The 25,487-nt window shown below is 38.9% G+C and overlaps 1 protein-coding gene across 2 annotated transcripts in view; it reads left to right on the forward strand.

Annotated features, from left to right (window-relative positions):
- Positions 1 to 14,202, forward strand: part of LOC108682696 (titin) — a 39,546-nt gene extending 25,344 nt beyond the window's left edge. For both annotated transcript variants that reach the window (XM_018171917.2, XM_018171918.2), the window contains exons 4-9: positions 5,898 to 6,033; positions 7,594 to 7,761; positions 8,147 to 8,325; positions 8,543 to 8,678; positions 9,017 to 12,722; positions 13,013 to 14,202. In XM_018171917.2, coding sequence (XP_018027406.1) covers positions 5,898 to 6,033; positions 7,594 to 7,761; positions 8,147 to 8,325; positions 8,543 to 8,678; positions 9,017 to 12,722; positions 13,013 to 13,512 — 4,825 coding nt within the window. In that variant the 3' untranslated portion in view covers positions 13,513 to 14,202. The remainder of the gene's footprint in view (positions 1 to 5,897; positions 6,034 to 7,593; positions 7,762 to 8,146; positions 8,326 to 8,542; positions 8,679 to 9,016; positions 12,723 to 13,012) is intronic.
- Positions 14,203 to 25,487: the final 11,285 nt, after the last annotated feature.

Consider the following 25,487-nt stretch of genomic DNA (forward strand, 5'->3'; position numbering starts at 1 on the left):
TCCCGAATGCCCTCAAAGTACTACGCAGACTCCATTCATTTGTAGACCAGGAATTATTGACCCAAGATGCCCGTACATCACCTTGCCTCCACCCAAGCCAAAATGTTATCCTGGCTCAAGAGACCCTGCATGCGATTCTCCTAAGCAGGGCAAGGCATTGTTCCCAGATACTGGTACTTGTGTTCCAGGAACTAATGATCCGAATTGTTTAGTAAACCTCAACATCCCCAAAACAACGAAGCCCGTCATTACTACCACAGAGACACCCCTTTGTTATCCGGGGTCAAGCGATCCACGATGTCCAACTACCACAACGGAGAAATGTTTCCCTGGCTCTCTCCACCCTGAATGTGAAACAGCTACTAAAGATGGGCGATATGGGTCAATTTTATTCCCTGCAACAATTACAACTCCCGCATCGACCACTACTACGGAAGCAACAACCCCCTTCACAGTTCCATCAACACCACCAAAAACCACTCCTAAACGATCTGGCGGAATCTTGTTTGGTGAACCCATCACGACCCCAAAACCCACATCACCGCGTCCACAATTGAAACCTAAACCTGCACCAACTAAGTCTCCAAATCGAGGAAAGGAAATTGGTAGTGAACCTCAAAGTAAACCCGAGCCCACTGGACCGGAATGGGAAGGTGAATCGCGTCATCACGCTTTTCATAATTTCCATTATCAACGAGGAGATGGGAGACGTTCAAGAATTTTTGGACAGAAAATTCTTCCCAAGACAAAAACTGCGAGATCTGCTCGTTCAGTTGAAGAAACAGAGCTTCCATTGTTATCGGAGAAAAAAGTTCCGGTACAATTGACTAGATCGATGTTTGTGGTATCTGCACAAGATTTTCCTGTGCAATCACATGACAACAAAAGTTATCACTCAAACTTATTTTGTCTCACTCCAACGGCAATTTTAAGCTTCATCGTGCTTCTAAGCGTATGTCTGTTATTCCTGGTTGTATTTGTCTGCTTATACGTAAAGTTGAAGAAAGCCAACAACAAATGAGCCGCGCGATACAGCAGCCTATACCTTACAAAGAAACACCTTCATATGCCATGTATTCATTCAAATATTTGGCATAACACTGATGTCAGCATGTAACATGCAGTGAGCATCAGATTTAATTTTTTGTATTAGTGATAAGCGTATATGTGTACTATTTTCCCAAGTTAACTCAAAATAACTCAATTTTTAAATTATGCATCAACACCTCACTATAGTCTCTTAAGCATATCATAGGAGAATTCTGTCCTTAAACAAATATATGCTTGTTCGCAAAACCAGCCCTACTTCAATGGATTTTAAATTATACCTTTTTACTGAGAATACAAATAAAATAAAATTGATGGTTTTTACTGATATGTCCTCTACTTGACTACAATTCAATGTGAAGTGACTGATTTCGTATGACAATTTCTTCTGACACTGTCCTTTTTTGCTGATGAACTTTGTGCTTGAAGAGGTGAGTTCAAGATATCACTAAATCTTAAGTAAATAGTAAGTTTCAAGTTGGCACTTGTTCGATTAAGAATTGTGACATATGAGATATATATAAAAATTTATGCCTATGATTGAAATATGGCAGGTTTTTATTTGAAATAAAAGTCAGGAACTTTCATGAAATTTTATGCCTTACATAGACTTAGACTCATAAACGAAACTGCATGTTTCTCTCCAGATTTGTTGAAGCAAACCAGGGATTGTCTTCCTACACATTCGTCATTCCGAAGAATCGATGTGGAGGAGAAAACCTGTCCGAGAGTACTTTACAAAATATAATTATGATACAAAATGACCAGCATTTTCAAGAAGTGTGGGACACAGCTCGCAAAATTACATGCAGTTTTGAAAAAAGGAAAGAAAAAGTGATTTCCTTCAAACCATTTTCTGTAGGAATGTTGCAAGCGGAAGAAATCAGATATAACGCAGACGATGTCGAGTGTTGGATGGACATTAAGCTCGGAAAAGGACCATTTTCTAATGCCGTGCAAGGAATCGTAGACATAGGGGATGAAATGACGGTTGTTGTTTACACGAAAGATGGGCGAGGAGAGTATGATATGCTTGTGAAAAATTGTTATGCATATGACTCTCAAGACACTGAAAGTCCAGAGACAATAAAACTTCAACTCTCTAACGAAAACGGTTGTCCTACAAAACCAAAACTCATGGGCCAGTTTTTGAAGACAGACGCTACTGGAACTTCTGGTGCAGATCTTATAGCATTTGCAACACTATATGCATTCAAATTTCCAGATAAAATGGATGTTTTCCTATCATGTGAGGTACAGCTTTGTGAAGGAGGTTGTGTTTCACCAGTGTGTACTGATGTAATTGACGTATGCTCAGTTTCACCAGGCTCAAATAAGTGTTGTTCCACAGAGAAAAATCATCCAAGCTGCATCACACCCTCTCCACAGGATTTATGTGACATAAATCCAGGATCTCTGGAATGTTGCCGCTATCAACCAGAACACCTGAGCTGCAAACCAACATTTGACCCTCCATCACCGTGCGAATATTCGCCTGGATCAAATCAATGCTGTTCAGGTAATCCTTCTCATTTCAGTTGTATTACTACAACTTCCCGGCCCACAACAAGAGCCGATCCATGCCGACAAAATCCTGGATCCAATCAATGCTGCACAGACAATCCTTCTCATTTCAGTTGTTTTACTACAACTTTCCGGCCCACAACGAAAGCCGATCCATGCCGACAAAATCCTGGATCCAATCAATGCTGCACAGGCAATCCTTCTCATTTCAGTTGTGTAACTACAACTTCCCGGCCCACAACAAGAGCCGATCCATGCCAACAAAATCCTGGATCCAATCAATGCTGTTCAGGTAATCCTTCTCATCTCAGTTGTGTTACTACAACTTCTCGGTCCACAACAAAAGCCGATCCATGCCGACAAAACCCTGGATCCAATCAATGCTGTACAGGAAATCCTTCTCATTTCAGTTGTGTTTCTACAACTTCACGGCCCACGAGACCGGATCCATGCCGACAAAATCCTGGATCTAATCAATGCTGTTCTGGCAATCCTTCTCATTTCAGTTGTGTTGCTACAACTTCCCGGCCCACAACAAGAGCCGATCCATGCCAACAAAATCCTGGATCCAATCAATGCTGTTCAGGCAATCCTTCTCATTTCAGTTGTGTTACTACAACGTTAAGGACTACTGCCCAAAGGCCTACTACATCTGTTGATCTCTGCAGGTTGCACCCAGGGTCCATTCAGTGCTGTAATCGTAATCCATTTGACGCTAGTTGTGGTACGACCACTGTAAGGCCAACGTATTTTGATCCGTGTGTAAGATTCCCTGGCAGTTACGAATGTTGTTCAGTCCAGGCGTCTCACGCGAGTTGCAGGCCTGATGCTACAACGACGACGAAAGAAGACCCTTGCAGTCGAGGCCCTGGAAGCCCTCTGTGTTGCATAATAAATCCTACTCATGGATCTTGTGCCAGACCTACCGCGGATGATCCATGTATAAGTAATCCTGGCTCAAGTCAATGTTGTTCTTCAAATAAACAACATCCTAGCTGCGTCACGACCACGTTTAAGCCTACTTACTTTGATCCTTGCATTAGATTTCCTGGAAGTTACGAATGTTGTTCAATTAACAGAAAACATGAAAGTTGCAACGAAGGCTATACTACAACACTGCGTCCCGATCCATGCGTAGAATCACCTGGAAGCGACTTATGTTGCATCACAAATTTCCGACATCCTAGCTGCAGGCAACCCAATGTTGAACCAGATAGTTCAATTGGCACTAATACTGTTGCCGCAATTTGTGTATCCTCGCCCGGCTCCAAAGAATGCTGCGATTTGATGCCAATGCATGCAAGTTGTAAGTTACCACCCACTCCGAAACCAAAGCCCGATGTTAGCCAATGCATCTCGAATCCAGGATCACGGCTATGTTGTGACAGAAACCCCAAACATCCGTCGTGCCCGCAAGCAGAGGAAGCTCACTGCACAGGAAGCAATGATATCCGACCGCATTGCGTGCAAACTCAAGGTCATCCTTCGAAACCACTTCCAAATCTTGAAAATCATGCTTTTCACAGCTGGCTACATCAGCGCCCCCTCCGGAAAAGATTGCCTTATGGTGCCAGGTTGACGGCAGATGTTTTCACAAGTCTGAAATCTCCCTCTCGGAAACGTCGCGATCTCTTCAATGAACTTCCGAATCACTCAATCAAAACTTTGACCGTTTCTAATGTAATCGAAGTTAAAGACCCGGCTTCAAATCCAGCTGATGTGTCAAGATTCAAGAGGGAGGCAAATAACGAAGAGAAAATTAAAGTACAGAATTCGAATACGTCCTCTAGTTTAATTGGTGTTCTAGCATTTTTTATCATTGTGGTCTTTTCGGTGTTGGTCGGAATTATCCGTAGGAAACATCTCACGAGAGATTCAGGTCCCGCTTAATCAAGCATATATAATGTGCAATTTGCAAGAATGTAGATGGTAGCTTTGAAACATCCACAAGCTCCCGTACTGCATTCCATAGAGATGTAGATATGTATAGAATGAGGATTTGTAAACTAGAATCTGAGAATTAGAGGCGACAATTTTCTCAATTACATTTAACGATTATAATACACACGAAATAAACCTACTTACTTTTTTTATCCATGCAATTTAACATCGATTTCACTTGATACTTCACATCTATCAAGAATAATCTTGATAGATGTGATGATAACCGATCCATTTAGCAGCAAACTCCTGTTTCTGCAAAACACTTTTAGGATTCATGGTAATTGGCAGAGAATAAACGTCATCATAATATATTTTATAACTGTTGAAACCTTTCATTGGCGTTAAAAGCGTTTTCTAACGTTTTCCGAAATTGTATGTTTCATCAGATTCCCTATTTTTTCTGCTCTTGATTAATTAAAACATTGAAGGGTTCGACATTTCTAATGAAGTCAACACATGAGCAATAACATTTTAATTATTTTCATAAGCTGATACGCAAGATTGGATGACCGCCGTGTCAGACGTAAATTAAGGAAACTTATTTTTACGAGAATATAACTCACTTATGGCGGTAGAAACGTTAAAATAACTTTAGTTATGTCTAAATGTGGTTGCAATGATGTAGATGTATCAAAATGACTTGCAATTTCAGATTGCAAATTTACTGTTGTGGCCAGGGCCACAAAGGCCCTTGCCACCGTCACCCAAATGCCGTCAGGAGTGCTGCGTTCCCAGCCGCAACATGCAACATGCGCCTCGACATAGGCAAAAAACTGCAAAACTCCTAGCAATCAATATATTGATGTTTGTTTTTTTATATCTTACACGAATAACAATAATTTGTAATCCCATTTTTGTAATTGGATGTTTACTAGAATGTTCATATTTTCAACAATTAAGACGAGTATTGGGAGAATGATGAGCAGAACAATTCGTCCATGTATGAGTGGAAGAAGTTTAGTTTGATTCTGAGCAAATAGAATGGCAAGCCTCGATTGTACCAATATGCAGCCCGATGTTGTCATGTCTTGCTACTTTTGTCTGATGCTATATTTCTTCGCGAATCGTAATTGACTTTCTACTTTTCCCTCATCTTGAATCGCTGGATATCTTCTGTAGAAGGTTTATGTATTTATTCTACCTCCTTCTGTTGAGAGGATTCTTCTCATTGACAGCTGACAAGTACGGTGAGTCTCGTAATTTTATTTGTGTACATTTCAATTAAACGGTAATAATGTAAATGAGACTGCAAATATTTCAAATTCGTTCACTAATCTTAGTTCTCCCTTAGTCTTTTGAGACTTAACCGATAGTTGACTTTTCGAGTACTAACTACTCCAATTTTGTTCACAAAGATCGTTAAATATCGTTTTACGAAGCAGATACGTGGAGCACAACAGTGCACGCAGCTCATACGGTTTCCGTATTTCACTGGACACTTGCGGCACGGCGGTCGAAGAAGGCGATGACGTGTCACTCTTCAACACCATCGTCATCCAGTTCGATCCGTTGGTCCAGGTGACGAATCGTTGAACTAAAATCTGTACATGGCGTGCAAGAATTAATTTTTCGAATTGAACCTGAAAGTTGTTTGGTCGAGATGATGTCTTTTTGCATGCATCGTATTTCCTATGAAAATTGAGTAGCTTGCAAAAAATTGATTTCGAGCAACTGTGAATGATACACTAGTTCGTAGATGATCGATTATGTTATATACCAGCACCAAGGATTCAGAATATATACATGGCTGCCAAATGAATTCGTCAAGCTATTCACCTTATATCCTTTACTCGATCGAGATTGTTTTCAACTAAATAACGATTATCACTGTGTTTCTTTTACGATTAACTTTTGAAATGGCAATTTGATAAATGCATAGGCCATCTAGAGGTTTTGTATGATATATCATCTTAAACATAATGTTTATTATTTTTGAAAGATGAAAATTATTTCCGAATTATCGAATTCAAAGTTGAAGTGAAAACTTTGTGAAGCGTTTGAGAGAAACTCATCGCGAACAAAATGAACGCAATAATTCTTGATACGTTATGGCGTCAAGATAAGTCGTCCCAACGACTTCAATAAGCGCTTACTGTCAGCTGAGGAGCTTTTTAAGTTATTTCAAACAAATTCAAAATTTAGATCATCAACTGAACAAAGAGACGCCACGCACAAAAGTAAGAGGACCCAGCGAACTGATGTTAGCAGTACGTGAAAAGCCAAGAAAATTGTCGTATAAAATCTGACCTTATCTCTCCGATAAATTGTGCCGCGTTCTTCATCAAGCATCAGAACTGAGATTATTTTTATTATGTCTAGTATTTTATGTTTTATACAAAAATTGCAACAACGACGTTCGAGGAATCAGAATTTTTTTTAAGATTTGCACCTATATTATTTATCCAGTCATCATTAAAGAGTTTATTTACCATATGTAATTTATATTAATTTGCCCCGAATGTATTCACTCTTTTTTCAAATTCCAGAATGTTCAATATCTTATGTCATATTTGGTTTGGCTAGGTTGAGATGGGCTTTAGGTTATTATATATACGCTGTTGCAACGTCAATTTTTGCCTTCTGATTAATTAAACAAGGCTCACTCTGGCAAATCAGAAGTAACGCATTCTCATATTAATTCTGTTAGAGGTTTGCTAAATCGTTTGAATCGTACATGACTGCAGTAAACCTTCAACAGGACGTGTTGAAACGAGCAAGAACCTTTCTAGGCCCTGACAATGGAAGACATTTACTGCGCGTACTTCAGAATAAATCAGATATTTAAATGATTGTATAGGCCCAATAAAACAGACTTATTTCTCACGTGAGATATTTTACTAATACTCAACATTCATCACAAGGTATTTTAGATGCTGTTAATGAGGTTCGTCGTTAAAGAAACACATTATGTTTCGAAAAATGAAATGAAGCTAAGAAATTCATACAACACTAACAGTTAACTCGAGTAAAAAAAAATAATTGCAATCTTAGAGCATTTTTATTTCTTTAGTTCAGTTCATACCATATTTACTTGTTCTGTAAGTTGTAATATGCCCAAACTCTTTATTGTGCTTGCAGGAAGTTTGGGATACAGCTCGGCGCATATCTTGTTCCTGGAGGAACAACTACAGCAAACAAGTGAATTTCAAGCCCTTGAGCATTGCAATGCTCGATGTCGTACGCAGTGACTTCAAGGGAGAGCCATTGAAATGCTGGATGGACATCCGTCGTGGCATTTACCCAAACGTGAGCGAAATGTGTTTTCTAAGTTCTCTAATTTTGTTTTTAGGAATAAGGTCACCATTTTAAGCACAGTTCAATTTAGATTAAGTTTCGTGCTGTAGCATGTTTAAATATAGTAAACATTAGTGCCGAAGTTACTCAGACTTCGATATAAAAGTATTTGTTCTTTTTTCAATTTTCGTTGATGAGTGGCAGGAATAAAAATAGTACATTTTAAATATAACGCGCAACGTATTTTTTTAGTTTGTACAGAAAAAATGCTTCAGTCAGTGTTTTTTGTGTGAAAGAAGAGTGCAACATTGTTATCATTATTTAAGTATGATTTAATATATGCAAAATGACTGAGAATTTGTCGTAAATAGTAAAGCTATCGTCATGACTATGACAGACCCGTCCTTTGGAAGGAGTACTGCCCATAGGAGAAGACGTGTCCGTCATGGTCTTCCTCGAGGACAAAGAGAAAAGAATGGACGTGGGTGTGAGAGACTGCTGGGCCCTTCCCTCCGATGACTTCGATGACAGAAACTTGCCTCGAGTGCAGCTAACATCGTTCGATGGCTGCCCTCTGTTAGTAAACACTTCAGGCTGCATCGAATACTAATTTATTGCGAAATGTGTGTCTTGATTAAATTGTATATGTTATATATGTAATTAATATTTTCAAGTTAATTTTCAACCATATTTTCGTTCAATTTCTTCTTACGTTGAAGCCAAGTTATTTTCAGTGATGAGCCAGATTGGAAATTTATATTGTTAACAAACATCGTAATTCTTCTCGGCTAAGGAAGGAAAAATTGATGGGCAACTGGCAGAGCCGCTACGAAGAATCTGGTGCGGGGTCGACACTCGTAACTTATAGCAAACTTTCTGCTTTCAAGTTCCCCGACTACCCGCAGATCTACCTTACCTGTAACGTCGAGGTAGGTCATTGTAAATAAAAAAATATCAAAGAAGATTTGAACAATTACCCGAATAAGTGCGTCAACTGAGAACTGATAGCACGAGACAAATTTTAACATTAAATTTAGGGTAGTATAATATTAATTGTAATATTAAATGTAAATGTATATTAATCTTGAAAAATTTTCGGAAAGAAGTCAAGGCGATCCTTCACACGTCAAGGATCAAATTACAATCTAAACAGCGTTGATTATTTTCATGACATTTGGGTTCCTTCAATATTGCATGGGTTTCTTAAATATATTCTCAATATTAATGATGTTTTCGTCATAACCGGTTTGCGTACTTTTCCTCGCAGATCTGTCAAAACGAATGCGAAAAAACTTGTGTTTCGAGGCCTACGAGACCTACGACTGAAGTCCAGCCATACACAACTCCCAGGACTGAGTTGGCAAAACTCGAATGCTATCCGGGATCACCAGATCCTGCTTGTCGCGAGAAATCAGCTGAAAATTGGTGTAAGACTCGCAAAAATCACCCCAAGTGCAAGAAAAAAGAGCAGCCAGGACTTCCACGATGTATTGAAAATCCAAATGATCCAAGATGCTTGACAGAGAGAACACCAAAATGTGAGAATGGATCAACAGATCCGAAGTGTCGAGGGCAATTTATTTCAATTGATAATTGCTACCCAGATTCCACTGACCCCGCATGCAACAAAGAAACGCCGAAATCCAATTGTTACCCAGGTATCAATGACCCGGCTTGCAGGCCTGAAATAATTCCGCTAAATTGCAATCCAGGGTCTCCTGATCCACTTTGCTTAAAACCCAAAACTTCCGATGAGTTCACATGTAAACCTGGCTCAAGTGATGTACGATGCCGTCCTCCTGAACCAACCGTAGTTGATTGCTCGACAAATCCATTCAGCCCAGAATGTGCAGTAGAAAAAGAGCCTAGCGTTATACCTTTTGATTGCTCTAAGAAGTCCACAGACTCTCGATGTAGGCAAAGTATTAATATAATAAAATGTGAGCCGGGCTCAGAAGATCTATCTTGTGTGGAAACAATAGAGCCAAAAATTCCTGAAACCTCAATTTTGGATAAAACTAGCTGCAGGCCAAACTCAAATGATCCCGGTTGCTCCGGGGTGAATGTCTTCAAAATTCCGGCATACAGTCTTGTCGTTCCAGATACCCCCCTTCAAGTTCTATGTCCGCCCGGTTCAACAGATCCCATATGTAAAGTTCAAGAACAAAAAATTAGCTGCATCTTAAACCCTGAATTACCAGACTGCATCCCAGTTGTGACGCAGTCGTCTTTCACAAAGCCTGAAGGATGCTACATAGGATCAAAAAATCCCGAATGTACAAAAGCTCACAGAGAATCAACATTCTTAACGAAACCAACAGAACGACCATTTACGTATGCCACTACCACCCCACAAGCACCTGTTCAAGTGAAATGCATCCCTGGAATAACAAGTCCTAATTGTCCACAATTGGTTCCACTCACAATAAAGAAATTGATTTGCTCCCCAGGTACTACAGACCCTCGTTGTCCTGAGTACACTCAAGTGCCTCAAATTCCCATACCAGAAATTATTGAAACACTTGAGCAACAATGCTTACCAGACTCAAAAGATTCTAGATGCAATCTGCCGAAAGTACCCAAAAGGCCACAAGAAATTGACTTATGCTTGGAAAATCCAAATGATCCTTTATGCGAGAACGAATCATATTGCAAGAGAAATCCTTCTGACCTTCGATGCTCAAAACTTACGGAACCTCAGCCTCCACTTCCCGTCACAGTTGCGCCCGTAGGACCTATCCCACCTAGGCTACATCCCCAAACTCCATTCCCCCCACGCTCTTTCCCTTCTATCCCACTGTTTACTACACCGACGTATCGCATTCCTCAAGAACCCTTTTTACTTTCGACTCTGGCCCCCAAAATTCCATTTTCACCTCCACCAGTAACTGAGGTAACTGCAGTCATCACTTCAAGGCCACAAATCACACAACCTCGACCATTTGTCCCAAAATTTAAGGCTCCGACGTTTCCATCTACAACGGAGAAGCTAAAAGTAGAGAGACCTCCAATATATACTCCACCCCGCGAGTCGACCATTCTAACGACGCCCTCTTCAAGGATTCCCTCTACAACCCTTCCCACAAGAAGTCGACAGCCAACTTCCCAGTCAACCACTACTACTTACCGACCTCTGAAAACCGCACCTGTATACTTACCACCTGTTACTACACCCATTAGTGTTTTTACTGTAGGAACATTACCTCCGGCAAGGATAGAACCTCCTCGCAAGGCAGTGCCTCCCAAAATAACACCTGTTTTCCCTCCGACGTTCCCACCGGCTCCTGCTCCTCCTCCTATCATAGTTGACGTGTCCCCTCGTTGTGAGGTTGGTTCTACAGATCCAAAATGCGTTCGAGATGATATACGCTTAGATTGTTCATTAAATCCACTAAATCCCCGTTGCACAGCGCCAGATGAATGTCCTCCAGGCTCAAAAAGACCTGAATGTATTTCAAGACTTCCAGAACCCCACGTGACTTGTGAAAACAACCCTAATAACCCACTCTGTCAAAAAGTTAAAAAACCGATTGAAATGAATATCGATGTGCTTGATAAGCCAAGGGATCCATCACAACCTTTGTCATGCTCAGAAAATCCTCAGGATTCAAGATGTAAGGAAAGAGTTTATCCAAAGCGTCCCATCGAGCCTCATCCAATTGTACCAAGCCTTTCTCAGCGTCCGACTGAAAAATGCGCCAATCCAAACGAACCTGGTTGTGGTCCACCAGTAGATCATCGCAGACCATGCAGTCCAGGGTCTACAGACTCCGGGTGTGCTATTGATTTAAAAACTACTCAAACCGTTGTACCAGAACTTCCTAAGCAGTTCAGGCCTCCACAGAAAATAAAAGAAAAAACACAAATAAAAGAAAACCACCCCCCACCAGTGTTCCCGCCAATAATTCCTCCATTAACGGTTGAGCCAGACATTCCTTTTAATAAAGAAAATCTAATACCAACTCGTCCAAGTGTTCTTCGACCTTCAACGACGCCAAAATATGAAATTGAAGCCCCAACTATTCCTGTTGAACCCATCAGGCCCTCTTCTGTTCCGAAAGTTCCTTTGGTCCCTGAGGGTGCGGATAAAATATCCCCTGATCGGAGCACATCGAGACCTCAAATTACTCAGAGGCCTTCACAGCCTAAAAAAGTAGTCCCTCCAGCTAGACCGACATATGCACAAACACCGCCAAGCGTCCCCGTGTTTCCTCCAAAGTTCCCAAGTCGTCCAAGGCCTTCGTTGCCATCTTCCAAAATTACTCCATCACGCTTTGGATCTCGGACGACGACTGCTAAACCAGTAGAGATACCAGATTTCCCTCCTTTCCCAATAGAACCTTATACCCCATTAGAAGTAATCATTGATGAAAGACCGGTTGCCCCTGTCGTTATTCCTGAAAAACAACCACGTCCCCAAAGGCCAGAAGATACAGAGAAAATTCACCAATTCAAAGAAAGTGGTGAACTACCACCAAGTCCGAAAAAACCTTCGGTGCCGTTCTTCTCCGTTGCTTCTAAGCCAACAACACAAAAATATGAAAGACCTACATCATGGAGACCTATTAATAAGGTGCCAGTGACCACCTCTCGTGTTCCGAGTTCCTCCACCCAGAGATATTTGCGTTCCACCACCTCTGCCACGCCCACCGTATCTAGGCGATATCCCACTACTACTCAATCGACCCCTGATTTTAGTAGGAGGCCGCTGACTTCACGTCGTCGTCCACAGCCACCCCGTAAAAAAGAAAGCGAAGAAGTTACTGAACAAAGACCTCATAAATTCCCCCCCGAGTCTCTGCCAGTACCCGTCACTAAACGACCACAACCCATTCTGCAGAGGGAAGAAAGTAGACCAATTACATCGGACACAAAAAAAGCAAAACCAAAACCTCGACCAAAGGAAATGATGCACGGCAAGGACGATTTTCATGGCAAAGGAATGGATCCCAGATACCATGCCTTCCATTCGTGTGAGTATATTTAATCGCTAGAAATTAGTGCAACTGTTATTGAAAATTTAATTCACCCATTATTTACCGTTTATACGCAGTTGTAGAAAAGAGGAAAACTATACAGCATAATTAAATGATTTGTGAAGGAAATTCGATGTTTCGATGTATATCATCACTTATTAAAAGTAGGATCCCAAAATTCTCATTTAATATTATTTATTTCAGGCCTCGTTGAATATGAGTACGATTAAATCGACAAACTGCATTGTCTTTTCACGCAAACCATCATACTAATTTCGTGCTTACAGATTTGTTCCAGCCACTTCCGCGACCACGCAAGAGGAGTCGCCGTGGGCTGCCGGACTCTAGCATCCTCGTGACCGTGGGTGGCAAAAAGCTGACAGTGGTCGCCAGCCAGGATGGTGAAGAGGCTTCAACTTTTTCAAATATCGAGCGTGGCACCCCGTACATCGTGGAAAAAGATGGAGCGTTAGTGATTCCTGACAAAACAGGCGTGCCGTTCCATACATACCTTCTATCAGACGCTGAGTCGTTGGTCGAAGAAGTACCAATTAATGATGATTATGACTTCATTACTTACTCCTCTTCAGAAATTCAAACTAGCATAAAAAACCTCGACAATGAATTCGATGAACCCACCACTATTTCCGAAAATAATATCCCGGCGGGTTCGTTTAATTTCGTATTGGGTCTCACAACACTAGTAATAATATTTATCACGGTAATGGTTGTCGTCATATCTTCAAGAAAGCGAAAACGCAATAAAGAGGATACTCTAGAGCTCTAGTCTTACTAATTCAGATAGTGGAAATAAAGACATGACAAGTGTAATGGACTTCAGGAGACTTGTGGAACCTTCCCGCTCTTGGGTATATAGAAATTTAACAGTCTATCATCTCATCTCAGCATTTCCCTAACTATGATCTTTGCCGAAAGCTATCATAAAATTCTGTACGAAATTTACTCGTACGTATATTGATCTTATATGATTTTTTTCTCGTCATAAGTCGCTTTTTTCTCTAGCACACCAAAGTATCACAAATGTTGAAAATTGTGAAATAATATTAATATATTAGAAAAGTATTAAAATAAAAATGTTTGTAAATATTGTCGGCCTGTGAGCATGCTTCAGATTTGCACATGCGTACTAATGTGTGATGTAAAATAGTTCAAAAGAAGAATATATTGTACATGAAAAACATATTAATAATCAAACATAGGCTTTAATTTTTTTGAAGACTTTTGAATTGTTGAATTCATGAATATTATTGTTGTTTAGAAATTAAGTAGTTAAGAGAAGAGTCATATTCGTGGCCCTGCTGCCATGGGTATTTCCCCCACTAGACGAGGCCGCCTCGCTTGCGCCCGTCTTGCTGTCATAAATTCATGCAAATTGTGCATCATTTATTATAAGATGTTTATAGACGTTTAATGGAATTACTGTAATAAAATCTTTAATAATAAATTCAATGTAATGGCTCGTTGTTTTAGTAGTACACATTACATTAATTTTTTAATGTACATTACGATGAGCTGAAAATAAAAAGTTATGAATCAAACGGTTCATCATTTGAATGTACATGTCGTGCCGAAATAACGGAATTGAATTGCCAATTCTATGGAATCGGCAATTGTGTAACGACTGTGTTCAGCCAGTTTGCTGAATCTGAAGAATAGGCATTTCGTTGCTGATTCGGGAAATTGTTCGTTATAGTTAGAGTTAGAACATAAATAGACAGAGTTAGAAAAGTTTAGGTCAAGTTCGATCAAGTTTCTTTATATTTAAATGCTAAAAAAAAACTTGGCTAACTGACCTATCCCCAGATTCCTATTGTATAGAAATGCTGATTTACTGATGCGCGGCAGCTGCATTTTACTGCTGAAAAGTGTAAAGTAAAAGCATGGTTGAATTAATACAGTATTAATTTCAACCATGAAATAAAAGTATTTCGCCTAGGTATGAACAATGTACAGCAAGATTACACTATGAGAAGACATGTTTGCAACGAGAGAATGATGACTGCGAAGTCGACATTGGAAAAACTATTTAGGAGTTTATTTCGGCAGAGTTCAAATTTTCTAAACGTATTGAAACGCTAGCTAATAAATCTGATAAATTTCTTGGACTGATCAGACGCTATTACGAGTGCCTTGATGCAGAAGTGATGACGCAGTTGTTTGCCGCTTCTTGCGTCCGAACCTAGAGTTTGGAAACGCCGTGTGGCCACGAAAACTTGACAAGAACAAAAATTTAGTCGGGAGTGTTCAAAGACGCGCAACATGGAAAATTCCAGGCTTGAAGGGCAAGACTTTTGAAAAAAGATGATGACTTTTGAAACACGTTGAATGCGATACGGCCCAGCGGTGGGTTGCAGGGTCTTTTTTTTAAGGAGAAATTCTGCGATTTAGTTTTTAGTTTTAGTTTTTACATTTTTTACTTAATTGTGTTAGCGGGCAAAAATTCATGATGGTGTCACTTCCTTATTATATTTTAGAGATTACCAAAACAGAAAAATTGAATTTTTTACCTACAAATTAACTAGTATATATTGAATTACAGGCCTTTTTGTCCGCGTACTGGCGGACAAAACTTGTTTCGTTTTGTCCGCCTTAACAAGTTGCGTTTCGCAACTTGTTAAGATTATAAAGCATCCAAGTTTATGTTATTGACGTCTACGGGGTGACCTCATGGAAGTATACAAGTACGAGTATACTCATGGTTTTACAAGGTAACAAAAGGATTACTAAAATATGAAACCAAAACCAATCCAGCTTCCCAGGGGCCACGGCTAAAAACTAAAGAACTGCGGTGCAACTCATCCTTGCGACAGCACTTCTTCAGCCTCCTTGATAACATCGTTTACGCTCCAAGTATGAACGATTTTAAGAACAGACCCAGATGAAGCTGTGGAGAAACATACGTATGTTCAGACTTGAAATGCCTAGCACCATATCGAAACTGGTGGAAGTCTAGTAGGTATTTCAAGCCAACGTCAGTTTTGAAAAGATCCGGTCAGAAGGCCAATTTTTAAATATCTTGTGTCACGAAAAATACATGAGTACTTTTAGTCAAGAAAAGTACAAGAATCTAAGAAATGCCACCCCAAGCCTATTCTCCAACGCCGACAATATTATTAGATGATATGATATTTCAACGCTAAGTTGTGCCCAATGCATTTTGTAAAATGTTGTTTCTGCGAACAGAACATTATATAGTAGAAGGGTCATTTGGGCGAGCTAAACGTTAATTATAGAAGAGCCATTTTGGAGAACTAGGCATTATTTACTGAACGCTAGTGAAGAAAACTGACGATTATAAAAAGCACTAAACCAGTTACACATTTGTGGCATTCCATCAACGGTGTTTGTGTAACACATCCAATCTCGTTTTCTATGGCAAGCTTGTGATAAAAAAGGAGTTTAATCAAAGGGGCAACTCCTGTGTTATTTGATGCCCTGATACAACTCTAAACCTTCGTCTCATTTTCAGCAGTCGCTAAACTCCTCCGAAAATGCGACTCAACATCAAAGCAGCAAATACGTTTACTGTTGCATACGCTCAAGACGTCAAATAGAGTAGTTACGTACGCCTTATTTGCATGCTGTTTATGCCGTCATCATGGCAATATTTACCTCAGTTATGCTTGGTAAACTTTCAATGTCATGTGTGACCTCTCCCTAACTAATTATACTTCTATTTCATGATGCCATTCTGTATATACAAGTCACATAACATCAATTTACTTAATTGTAAATTGATATTTTTACGAATATTCGTTGCGAAGGATTTGAATACCCGATTTTTCGTTCCGTTGTCATTATAAAATCTATTTCTGTAAACAAATCAATATCCAAAGGTAAAAAAGGGTTACGTAAAATTAGTATTGCACATAATGTATGATCGAGAAGTAAAATCATTCATTTCGAATATGGAACACGATAAAAGTCGAATATATACAGTGGGGGGAAATAAATATTCGTACACTTGAAAAATCGTATTTTAATGTATGTAAGTACACAAACTTAACAGGAAAAGTGATTTAAATTATGTATAGAGACGCATAGTATTCAAAAATACTATCAAAAGAAATTAAATCTCAATGCAACAAAAAACAACTATGCGTCTCTATACATAATTTAAATCACTTTTCCTGTTAAGTTTGTGTACTTACATACATTAAAATACGATTTTTCAAGTGTACGAATATTTATTTCCCCCCACTGTATATATGATACACGGATCTTCAGAATTAAAACACACGTACCAAACATTTCCTTCTGTTCACCTTAGAGCTAACACCGCAACTGAAACTCTAGAGTCGAGATGCTTTAAAAACTAAAGTAAAATGTCGGTGACACGCAGGCTTCAGGCGAACGAAATATAAAAGAAAAGTGCATTTGAGAACCAGGAATTCAACATATGCCATTTTTAAAATTAATTTTAATTTCGAAAAGTCCAAAAGATTGGATGTAATAATGAAATTAAGTGAAACAACGTGTCCTTTCGATAACTTCGCTCAAAGTAAGTTGTCAGTAATGGCTTTAAGACTTTCAGGGCGGTAAAGAAATTATGAAACGCGTCATCTCGCCCACTGAGCACGTCCCAGGCTGTCAAGCCAGCTGGTCCCCAACACCGCAGAGCAAAACTTACTGTGGAAACTCGGCCAGTTCTGTACAGTCGTTTCACCTCACATTTGTTGTAGGTACTGATCCTGTTTAAGAAAAAATTCCATACAACGTCTGATTATCCTGATGCGCATTTTGCATTGCAGTCAGTGGCGTCAAAAGACCTATTTTATGGAGGCTTTACTATCCCTAAAATATTCTAATAAATAGTTTCGTGCTTATATAACAATTATTCATGCTTAATTATAATCATTATAAAATTTTCTTATATTCTTCTAACAAAAATTCTGACGAATTTAACATATTGTGGCCTGAATATGTCGTTAATGCTGCACACTACGGTCCTTCTGTGATTGTTGTTATGCTTTACTGAAGATGTCATTGGCTTTTTGTGAAATTTGATTATATCGGCGGGTTTAAAAAGGAATATTATTTATCGTCACTGCATCATAAACCACGAATCTTTATAAAATGTGCACCCATATCCAATTATACCGTGAAAACGTTGTCAAAGGTTGGTTTTTTATCGCCCGAAAACTTTCCTAAAATTTGATGAATGAACAGAGCTGAAATTTAAATGCAAAGCCAACTCGATCGTTTCCTTTCACAAAATAAAAAGTCAAGGTAACTAGAGGAAATTAACTAAGGCGTTTATTTAATTGTATGATATCACATTCCTGGCTGTGGCTTGAGAAAAACTGTTCAATTACGAGGAACATGTATTAGAGACCAGGGAATTATCGTTTACATGTCAAGCCAAGCGTTAAAATAAGCGATATTCATCACAACAAGGGCCCGTGAATCATAGTTTAGTTCAATGAGGCCCGTTCACGGACGCTCCAACTCTAAACTCGGCACACTGGGCGAGAGCAGTGTAAATTTCAGCGGCAGCGTCTGGCAGCGTATAGTGACGTGGCCGAAGGTGCGCGAGAATAGTGAAGTATGAGCTGCACATTAATTGTGCATAGATTTTTTTAGTTACGTCGAGGTAAACATTTTCATTACTATTTAAATTCTCCCTATTTCCCGAGTTAGCGCAAAATTTCTCATCTACACTGCAGAGAGCGGCTTATTTTTCACTAATAGATGAACCGTTCGCTGCAGACAGGATAAATTCAGTGCACTGCGAACAGTGTCCACCAGTCTATTCTGATCATTCAGGCTGTTCATGATTATTAGCAACTACGATCATTTAGTTTCTTACTGAAAAATTGACTGGCTCAAAAATACGTTTGCACATTGAAGAAATCTCCAAAACTATAGTTTAGGCTGATAAAATTATTCAATTACATTCGTGACATTGATCTGTTCACTTATCGAATTATTTTCAAAAAATAATCACTGACTACTTTGGAAGGTTGCGCAGAGCTTTCTCTGCAGTTAGCTATGCCCAATTAACCATGATTTTTCCCTCAAAACAGAGAGGGAGGAAGGAACGGGTAATACAACGAGAGCGTTGAGGAATTTGTGTCCTCCGCTCAACCACATAGGACTCCCTACCTCCCCATTGTCCTACCTCCCTACCTCCCCATTGTCCTCCCCTACCTCTATCGTCTTGTGTTGTTATCGCAGCCGGTACTGTAAACAACTGATACAAGTGGCATCGCCATACCACATTGTCACGGCATATACTGTGCGCTGTAAAAATACCGTCAAAAGTTCAGGAATAAAGACATACAAAAATTTCTATTTACAAATTATATTTTACAGTCGCATTCACGGACTGTCGAAATCCGCGCTACGCTACCATATTCGAACTGCATGTAAACGCGAGACAACAGCGAGCCTTGTAGTGGGGTAGGTGAGGGTTGAGGAGTGATTTACTGCTGTCACGGTGCTGTGGGCCCATGGCAGTGTACGAGTGCGGTGTGTCCCCTCGTCCCCTCACCTACCTATTATAACTATACATAAGTGTATAGTTATTAGCTGCACTGTATAGTTATTAGGTGTACTATATTCTTATTATGTGCACTGTTTAGTTACAGGCTCCTTTGCATTCTTATATAGATTTGTTCAAGGACTGAATGACGGATATCATTCATTAATAAATATTGTAACGTAGCAATGTCAACGTTGTTTGAATATGTACTTATTAATTCATGGACAGCATCATCGTTAATATCGCTTCGAATTTATTACTATCTGCAAACGAATTTTTTTGTCATGATTTTATTTGATATTTAATTAGAAGCTCTTCCAGAAACATCCATCGCAATATTAAGTGCGAGAAATTTCAAATCATAACATAAGGTAAAATATAGAGAGATATTCAGACAGTTTGCTGATTTGATCCTCACCTCAGCCTCCCCAGAAATTCGATAGGTAAGGGTATCTGCTCTCCCCTACGAGCTCACCACCACAATTGTAAACGTCGTTCGTTGGCGGGTTGGNCTTCAAGTGCTTATATCTAATACTATAATAATAATTCAGAAATGTTTGAGGTAGCGATCAATGAAGAATAAATAGTTAAACCGACGTATATCGAGAAATTGCCAGAAAAATCACACGCTTTACGAATATCGGGGTGCAAGATTTCATCCTCCCTGATAACAGTTGAAATAAAAAGTTTACATAATTTATCTTAATGTCTACGTATTAAAAATAATTAGCCAGGATAGCATTCCAAATTTCAGACTTATATCTTATTTATGAGGGGAGTTATTGGACCTAGTAATAGTTATAAAATTACATTAGCGACTAACGCGGCTGAGCCGGCTGAACGGGCCTCTTAATTTAAAGCAAATATTTTCGTCAATACACCTGTCAGTAACCTCAATAGACAACTCCGTGCCTTGATAGTTAAAGAAATCTGCAATAATAATATCTAATATATATTTCAATGAAATTTCACTTTTGAGTGACTTTTCTTATCATGCTTAAATAGTATGCTTCTATCAATTAATGAAATTGCTCATTCCATTGCTGTTAATTTTTATGCTCGAAAATCAAAGCTGCTGAAATTAAAATGAAAATTTAACTCATTTGGGTAAAAAAATAATGGTTTTCTGATCAAAAGTAGATTATACTAGATTTAAGCAACATCTAACTCCGTGTTGAATTGTATAAAGTAAAAAAGCATTAAAGCTAAGATATATAAAAGGAACGCGATGACTTCGTATTGAGGGGGCGCTGTCTTCTATTAACTAGTTCATTTATTTTTAGAATATAATTATTATTTAAATACAATTTTTTTATTTATTTATAAACTTTCATTCAAAATAGGACTATTTTATACGAACATATTCCAACATGAAAATTCTCACCGCATGGACGCTGCGGCAGCAAAACATGAGAACCTGGAAGAGTCCAGTGATTGCTTGACCTTATGTCCCAAGAGGGCTTCTGTTTTTATGCTGGGAACTACCTAATTTTTGGGGACATGCCCGATCCCAACTTCAATATTTGGTTTATGGCCGTTTCAGGACCATGCATGGCAATTTTAGGGGATATAGGGACTTGGAAAGATTCCCATGTAGGCTTGAAGAAAGCCCTCAAAGGACTTCCATACAAAACATATTGTTGGGTATGATTTAGAAACGCGCTTCTCAAATTGCAATAAAAAAACCAAAACTACCATACGACCAATTTGATTTATTTTCAAAAATAACACAAGAATTACTCGTGTAATATTCTTTTAAAACCTAATCAAATAGTTTAGAAAGAAAAACGGAAAACCTCATCCGCATAAATCGTACGCTTACTTATAACATGTACAATAAAATTAATCTGGTATCTTATCTGCTAATTAATTATAAAGTACCTGGTGCTGATATGTTCGATTTTCAGAATTTTAGCTTCTTAGTCAGGTCACTGCCGCAGTAAATAGATTGTCGGAGTGAATTTAGTTAGTGAGATGAGATCACCACCGGATGCGTGAAGAAGGCGTCGTTTGGACCTGAGATTAAATGGATAATAATTTAATCGTTCTAGAAAAGAAACTGAAAGTTTAGTGGCGAAAAAAGTGTAAAAACACCTCAATAATTTTTCCTCTACAAATTTATTTATATGTGTTTTGAAATATAAATAGATAAAAGATAAAGAAGAGGCTTGCATTTGTTAGAGTAGCTGAAGAACTGAATTTTATGAAAAACAAGAGCTCGCTCAGAAAAACTTTTTTCTGAGCGAGCCCAATAACCACAGGCCGAGAAACGCTTACTGGCCGATGTGGAAGCAATTGCGCTGGCCTGCTACCCTCAAATAATCAGGCGTTCTTTAAAACCGAGAAGAAGAGAACAAAACTTGGCTCCCAACATTTCCCCACAAATACCGCAGCCAAAACAAATGCGGCCCGTCAACAGAAATCAATAACAAACTTTGGTGGTCTCCTATACGAAGACAAACGGCATGCTAAATTCTTTTGAAGAAATTTAGAAATTCCTTAGAAGGAATTTAAAAATTCGACTCAGAATCAGTCAAACTTTCATGTTTAAACTGAAATACGAATCTTTCAAAATTTCTCGAGCTTAATTATCGAATGTAATATTTTTAGTATAAAACTCAAGACTCATTATTGCAATCACAGAACCCATAGAAATTCGAGGTCATCTCGAGGAATTTCAACTCTAATTTCGCCTGTTCGGCAATCCTTAGAAAATTCGTGAGTGAAGGAAGGCCTTTCAAGCGCTCCGAGGTTATGGTTGTGCCTGCATGTGAGCTGGCAGAGCTCATGTCACTCAGAAGCTATGCATACTGAACAGGATCAGGGAAGAGGAGGCAGGGTACCGGGTTACAGTTTGATGGACAGTCTGTGTAGAATGTTAGTTCTACACAATTACTTAGGGCAGATGTTTGATTTCATTTGTATAGCATACAAATGCCATCAATGCACAATGGATGAGCTGCAAAAAAGCTTAAAATGAGAAAACATTTCATTTTTTCAATGTTGCAATAATGATGAGTGCGTCATAATTGTTTTTGATAATCTTATATTAATTATTTACGTAATTAATTCGTTTGCGTATTCTGTATTATGCACGAAAGTTGGATTTTGAAGGCTTTAAGAATCAAGTACTTAAAAATTTTCCAATTAATCGTGAAATTTTAGAAAAGATCCTTCTTAGAGCGATCATTTTGGGAATATTAACGACATAACCCGGCCGCATAGCCTTGATGATCGAGTTCCTAGCGCTACATGCCTTCGGTTGCCCACGCAGTAACTGTCTCCTGGAATTTCCCATGTTTTCTCCTCTATTGGTATATTATCTTCTGCTCTCGCGTGAACATCTAAAGACTGCCTTCACGTGACTACAAACGATGTGCCCTCTCGTGGCCCTACATCGGCTGCCCTTGAATAGAATCCCCTGGCTGCCCTGGCGTAGCAATTCACTGGTTTCATTTTGATTGTCATTCACTGAATACTACCGTGCACACATTCAATGACTGTCATCGAGCAAACATTCACTGGCGTTTCCTGCTGGCTACAATAGCGTAATTATTTAATTTTAATCATTCACTTGGTTTGAAAGAAGATGCTTGAATTTATTGTGGTAGTACAGAATATGGTAATGACCAGACCCACGTGCTTTGTGAGTGGCCTTTGTCCGGCCGAGTAACTAGCTTCTGCCATTGAAGCAGATCGCGGCGACGTAATACTGAGTCCTGGCCACGAATGCGACGTAACCATTTGCCCGCTGCCTTCCCACAATCATTCACTGGCTGCCCCTGAGGAACTATTCACTGGTTATCCTCGCCATTCTATACACCATTCTATTTTCGCTCACGTGACCATTTACAGGCTTCCTTCACTCAACCATTCACTGCCTGCCATCACGTAACCATTTACTGACAGCCCGCGTGCAGCGAGTAAACCTAAGCGACAAATACTGGCAGATTTACCTCCACTTGCCCTTCAGACACAATGGCTGAATATGGGCGCCTCAAAGGAACAACTGAGCTCAGAGCTAAATGAAGTGGACTGACTTTGTGACTAGAATAGGTCACACTTCTGGGCAGGACTTCACTAAAGCTCAAATTCCGGTTGAAAAATGATTATTGGTTTTCCAAAATTAAGCTAGATTGCTAAATTATATGGATTATTTTTATCTTCTTGAAATGATTTCTTCTGTAATTTGTCTTGTCTTTCTCGTCAGTAATGCCTGCCTGCATAAAAACCTAAATTAATTATAGTTTCAATTTCAATTCGAAAGATTATATTTCCGTGATTGGTTCTAATAAGTTTGCTGCACGTTAGTTTTCATGATAAATAATATACATTCATTTTACGAATTCAACATGTCTGCTCGTGTTCACAACAGACTTCGAGAGATTTATTTTGTGCTTGTTGCTTAATCACAGCAAATTCTGAACGACCTAAATTAAAAAATTCTCGAATGCATAGTTAGTTGTAAAATGTGATGTTACCGTGCTAGCGGGTGGGACAAACCCGTTGTCCACTTCAGAGAATTAAATAAACAGTGGAAGCTATTGAAGAGTTTTCTACTAATAACAGGATAGTTACAGCAAACAACGGTTAAGGTAGAAGAGTGTGGCATTGATTAGTGATTAAGTGGCAGTACCAGTATCAAGGGTTAAGAATGCAGTTGCTAGGCCAAAACTTTGGTATATAGGGAGCACATGGTAGGACTAGATTGATACTGCAAGAAAAATAAATGAAACATAAATAACCCTAGTGCTAATTAAAGAATTTACAAGTTAAATAATTCAGTGTCTTAAACCAATGGCAGAATGTCATGTAAAATATTTATTATGCATTTAAAACGGAGACAGTCAGCCAAGGAATAATCAATTATTTCACACAAGAAATTGTTAATTAAATGGTTAGGATAAGTTTGAATAAACTATACCACAAAAATAACCAAAGAAACATTAACAGCAGTGAAGTGCATAATGAGCAAGGACACTAACAGTGATACAAAAATTAGCATTGATCTGATAAATGACAAATGAAATAACTAATATTGTTCCGATTTTGGAGAGCAGACTTACCAAGGTTTGCACTTCCAGGCTAACACAATACACGGAATGCCAGTGACTGCTAGGTACTAAATGATGGAACTGAATTGATTGTGACTGTCCTTAGTTATGCAAAAAATTAATCTGAACGAAAAACGTAAATAATTAAATAGAGATGGAAGTTACTGAAAAATGATCAATTAAAACACAGAGTGTTTGAGTGATAAAAAGGTTAGATACCTTCCGGCAACAATGATACACACGGAATTCGGCAGCAGTTAAGAAATTTTAAGTTAGCAAACGTAATGATTTGCTTTTGCCAATAGTAATTTTATCTGCAACAATACCGTGAACCGAGTGAACAGAACGACTCCTGCACCCAATTTAAGTATGTAACGTTTTGTAAACTACTAATAGAAAAATTCACGTTTATACATGGCATCTCAATAATTACAGTTCACCGCATGAGCCAATACAGATAAATTACGCAAGCCACTGGGATCGAAAATGAATAGTGAGCATCCCTTGGTGGCGCTCGCTCCACGACTAGCGTAGCAAACGGCAAAAGTCGGGACATTGTTCTGGTGCAGTGCCGAAATAAGAAAGACATTACCACGACCGGGCAGATCGTTGGGTGGAGATACGCAGTAGCTCGTTACTCGTCCGGACAAAGGCAACACACAAAGCAAGTAGGTCTGGTTATTACCATATTCTGGGCTACCAAACGACCTTCTTTCGTTCCCTCTCCACCTTATCTGGACGCAGTTCTGTTGGCTAAACCGACTCTTTGCTGTCCCACGCAATTTTTCAATCAACTTAAACAGCAGTAATTATTGTGCCCGACCAAAAAATTTATGTTTTCTTGAGAGTAAAAAATTCAAAAATGATATAGTAGAATAAATAAATCCATTCGAAGTGAAAAATTGAATTCACGGCATGAATTTCGTGTTTATTCATTCGAGATATATTAAACCAAAGCAATATTTGTGATGGCATTAATCGGCTATAAGGATTATCAACGCTATTGAAGGTGGTTGGTGGGAGGGCAGTAATTGAGTTGTTGGTATAACTTAAACGTCTATTGCACTGGATAATAAAATATTTTTTAATTAATAAAGTCCAAGCATCACTCCATCAGTTTAAACTCGTACTGAATTCCATGAGCGAAAATTGTGGATTACAATGATTCCAAGTGTATCTTTTGTAAAACTGAAACTTGAAACC

The sequence above is a fragment of the Hyalella azteca genome, unplaced genomic scaffold (genome assembly GCF_000764305.2).
Source record: "Hyalella azteca isolate HAZT.00-mixed unplaced genomic scaffold, Hazt_2.0.2 contig17406, whole genome shotgun sequence".
Classification (NCBI taxonomy): domain Eukaryota; kingdom Metazoa; phylum Arthropoda; class Malacostraca; order Amphipoda; family Hyalellidae; genus Hyalella; species Hyalella azteca.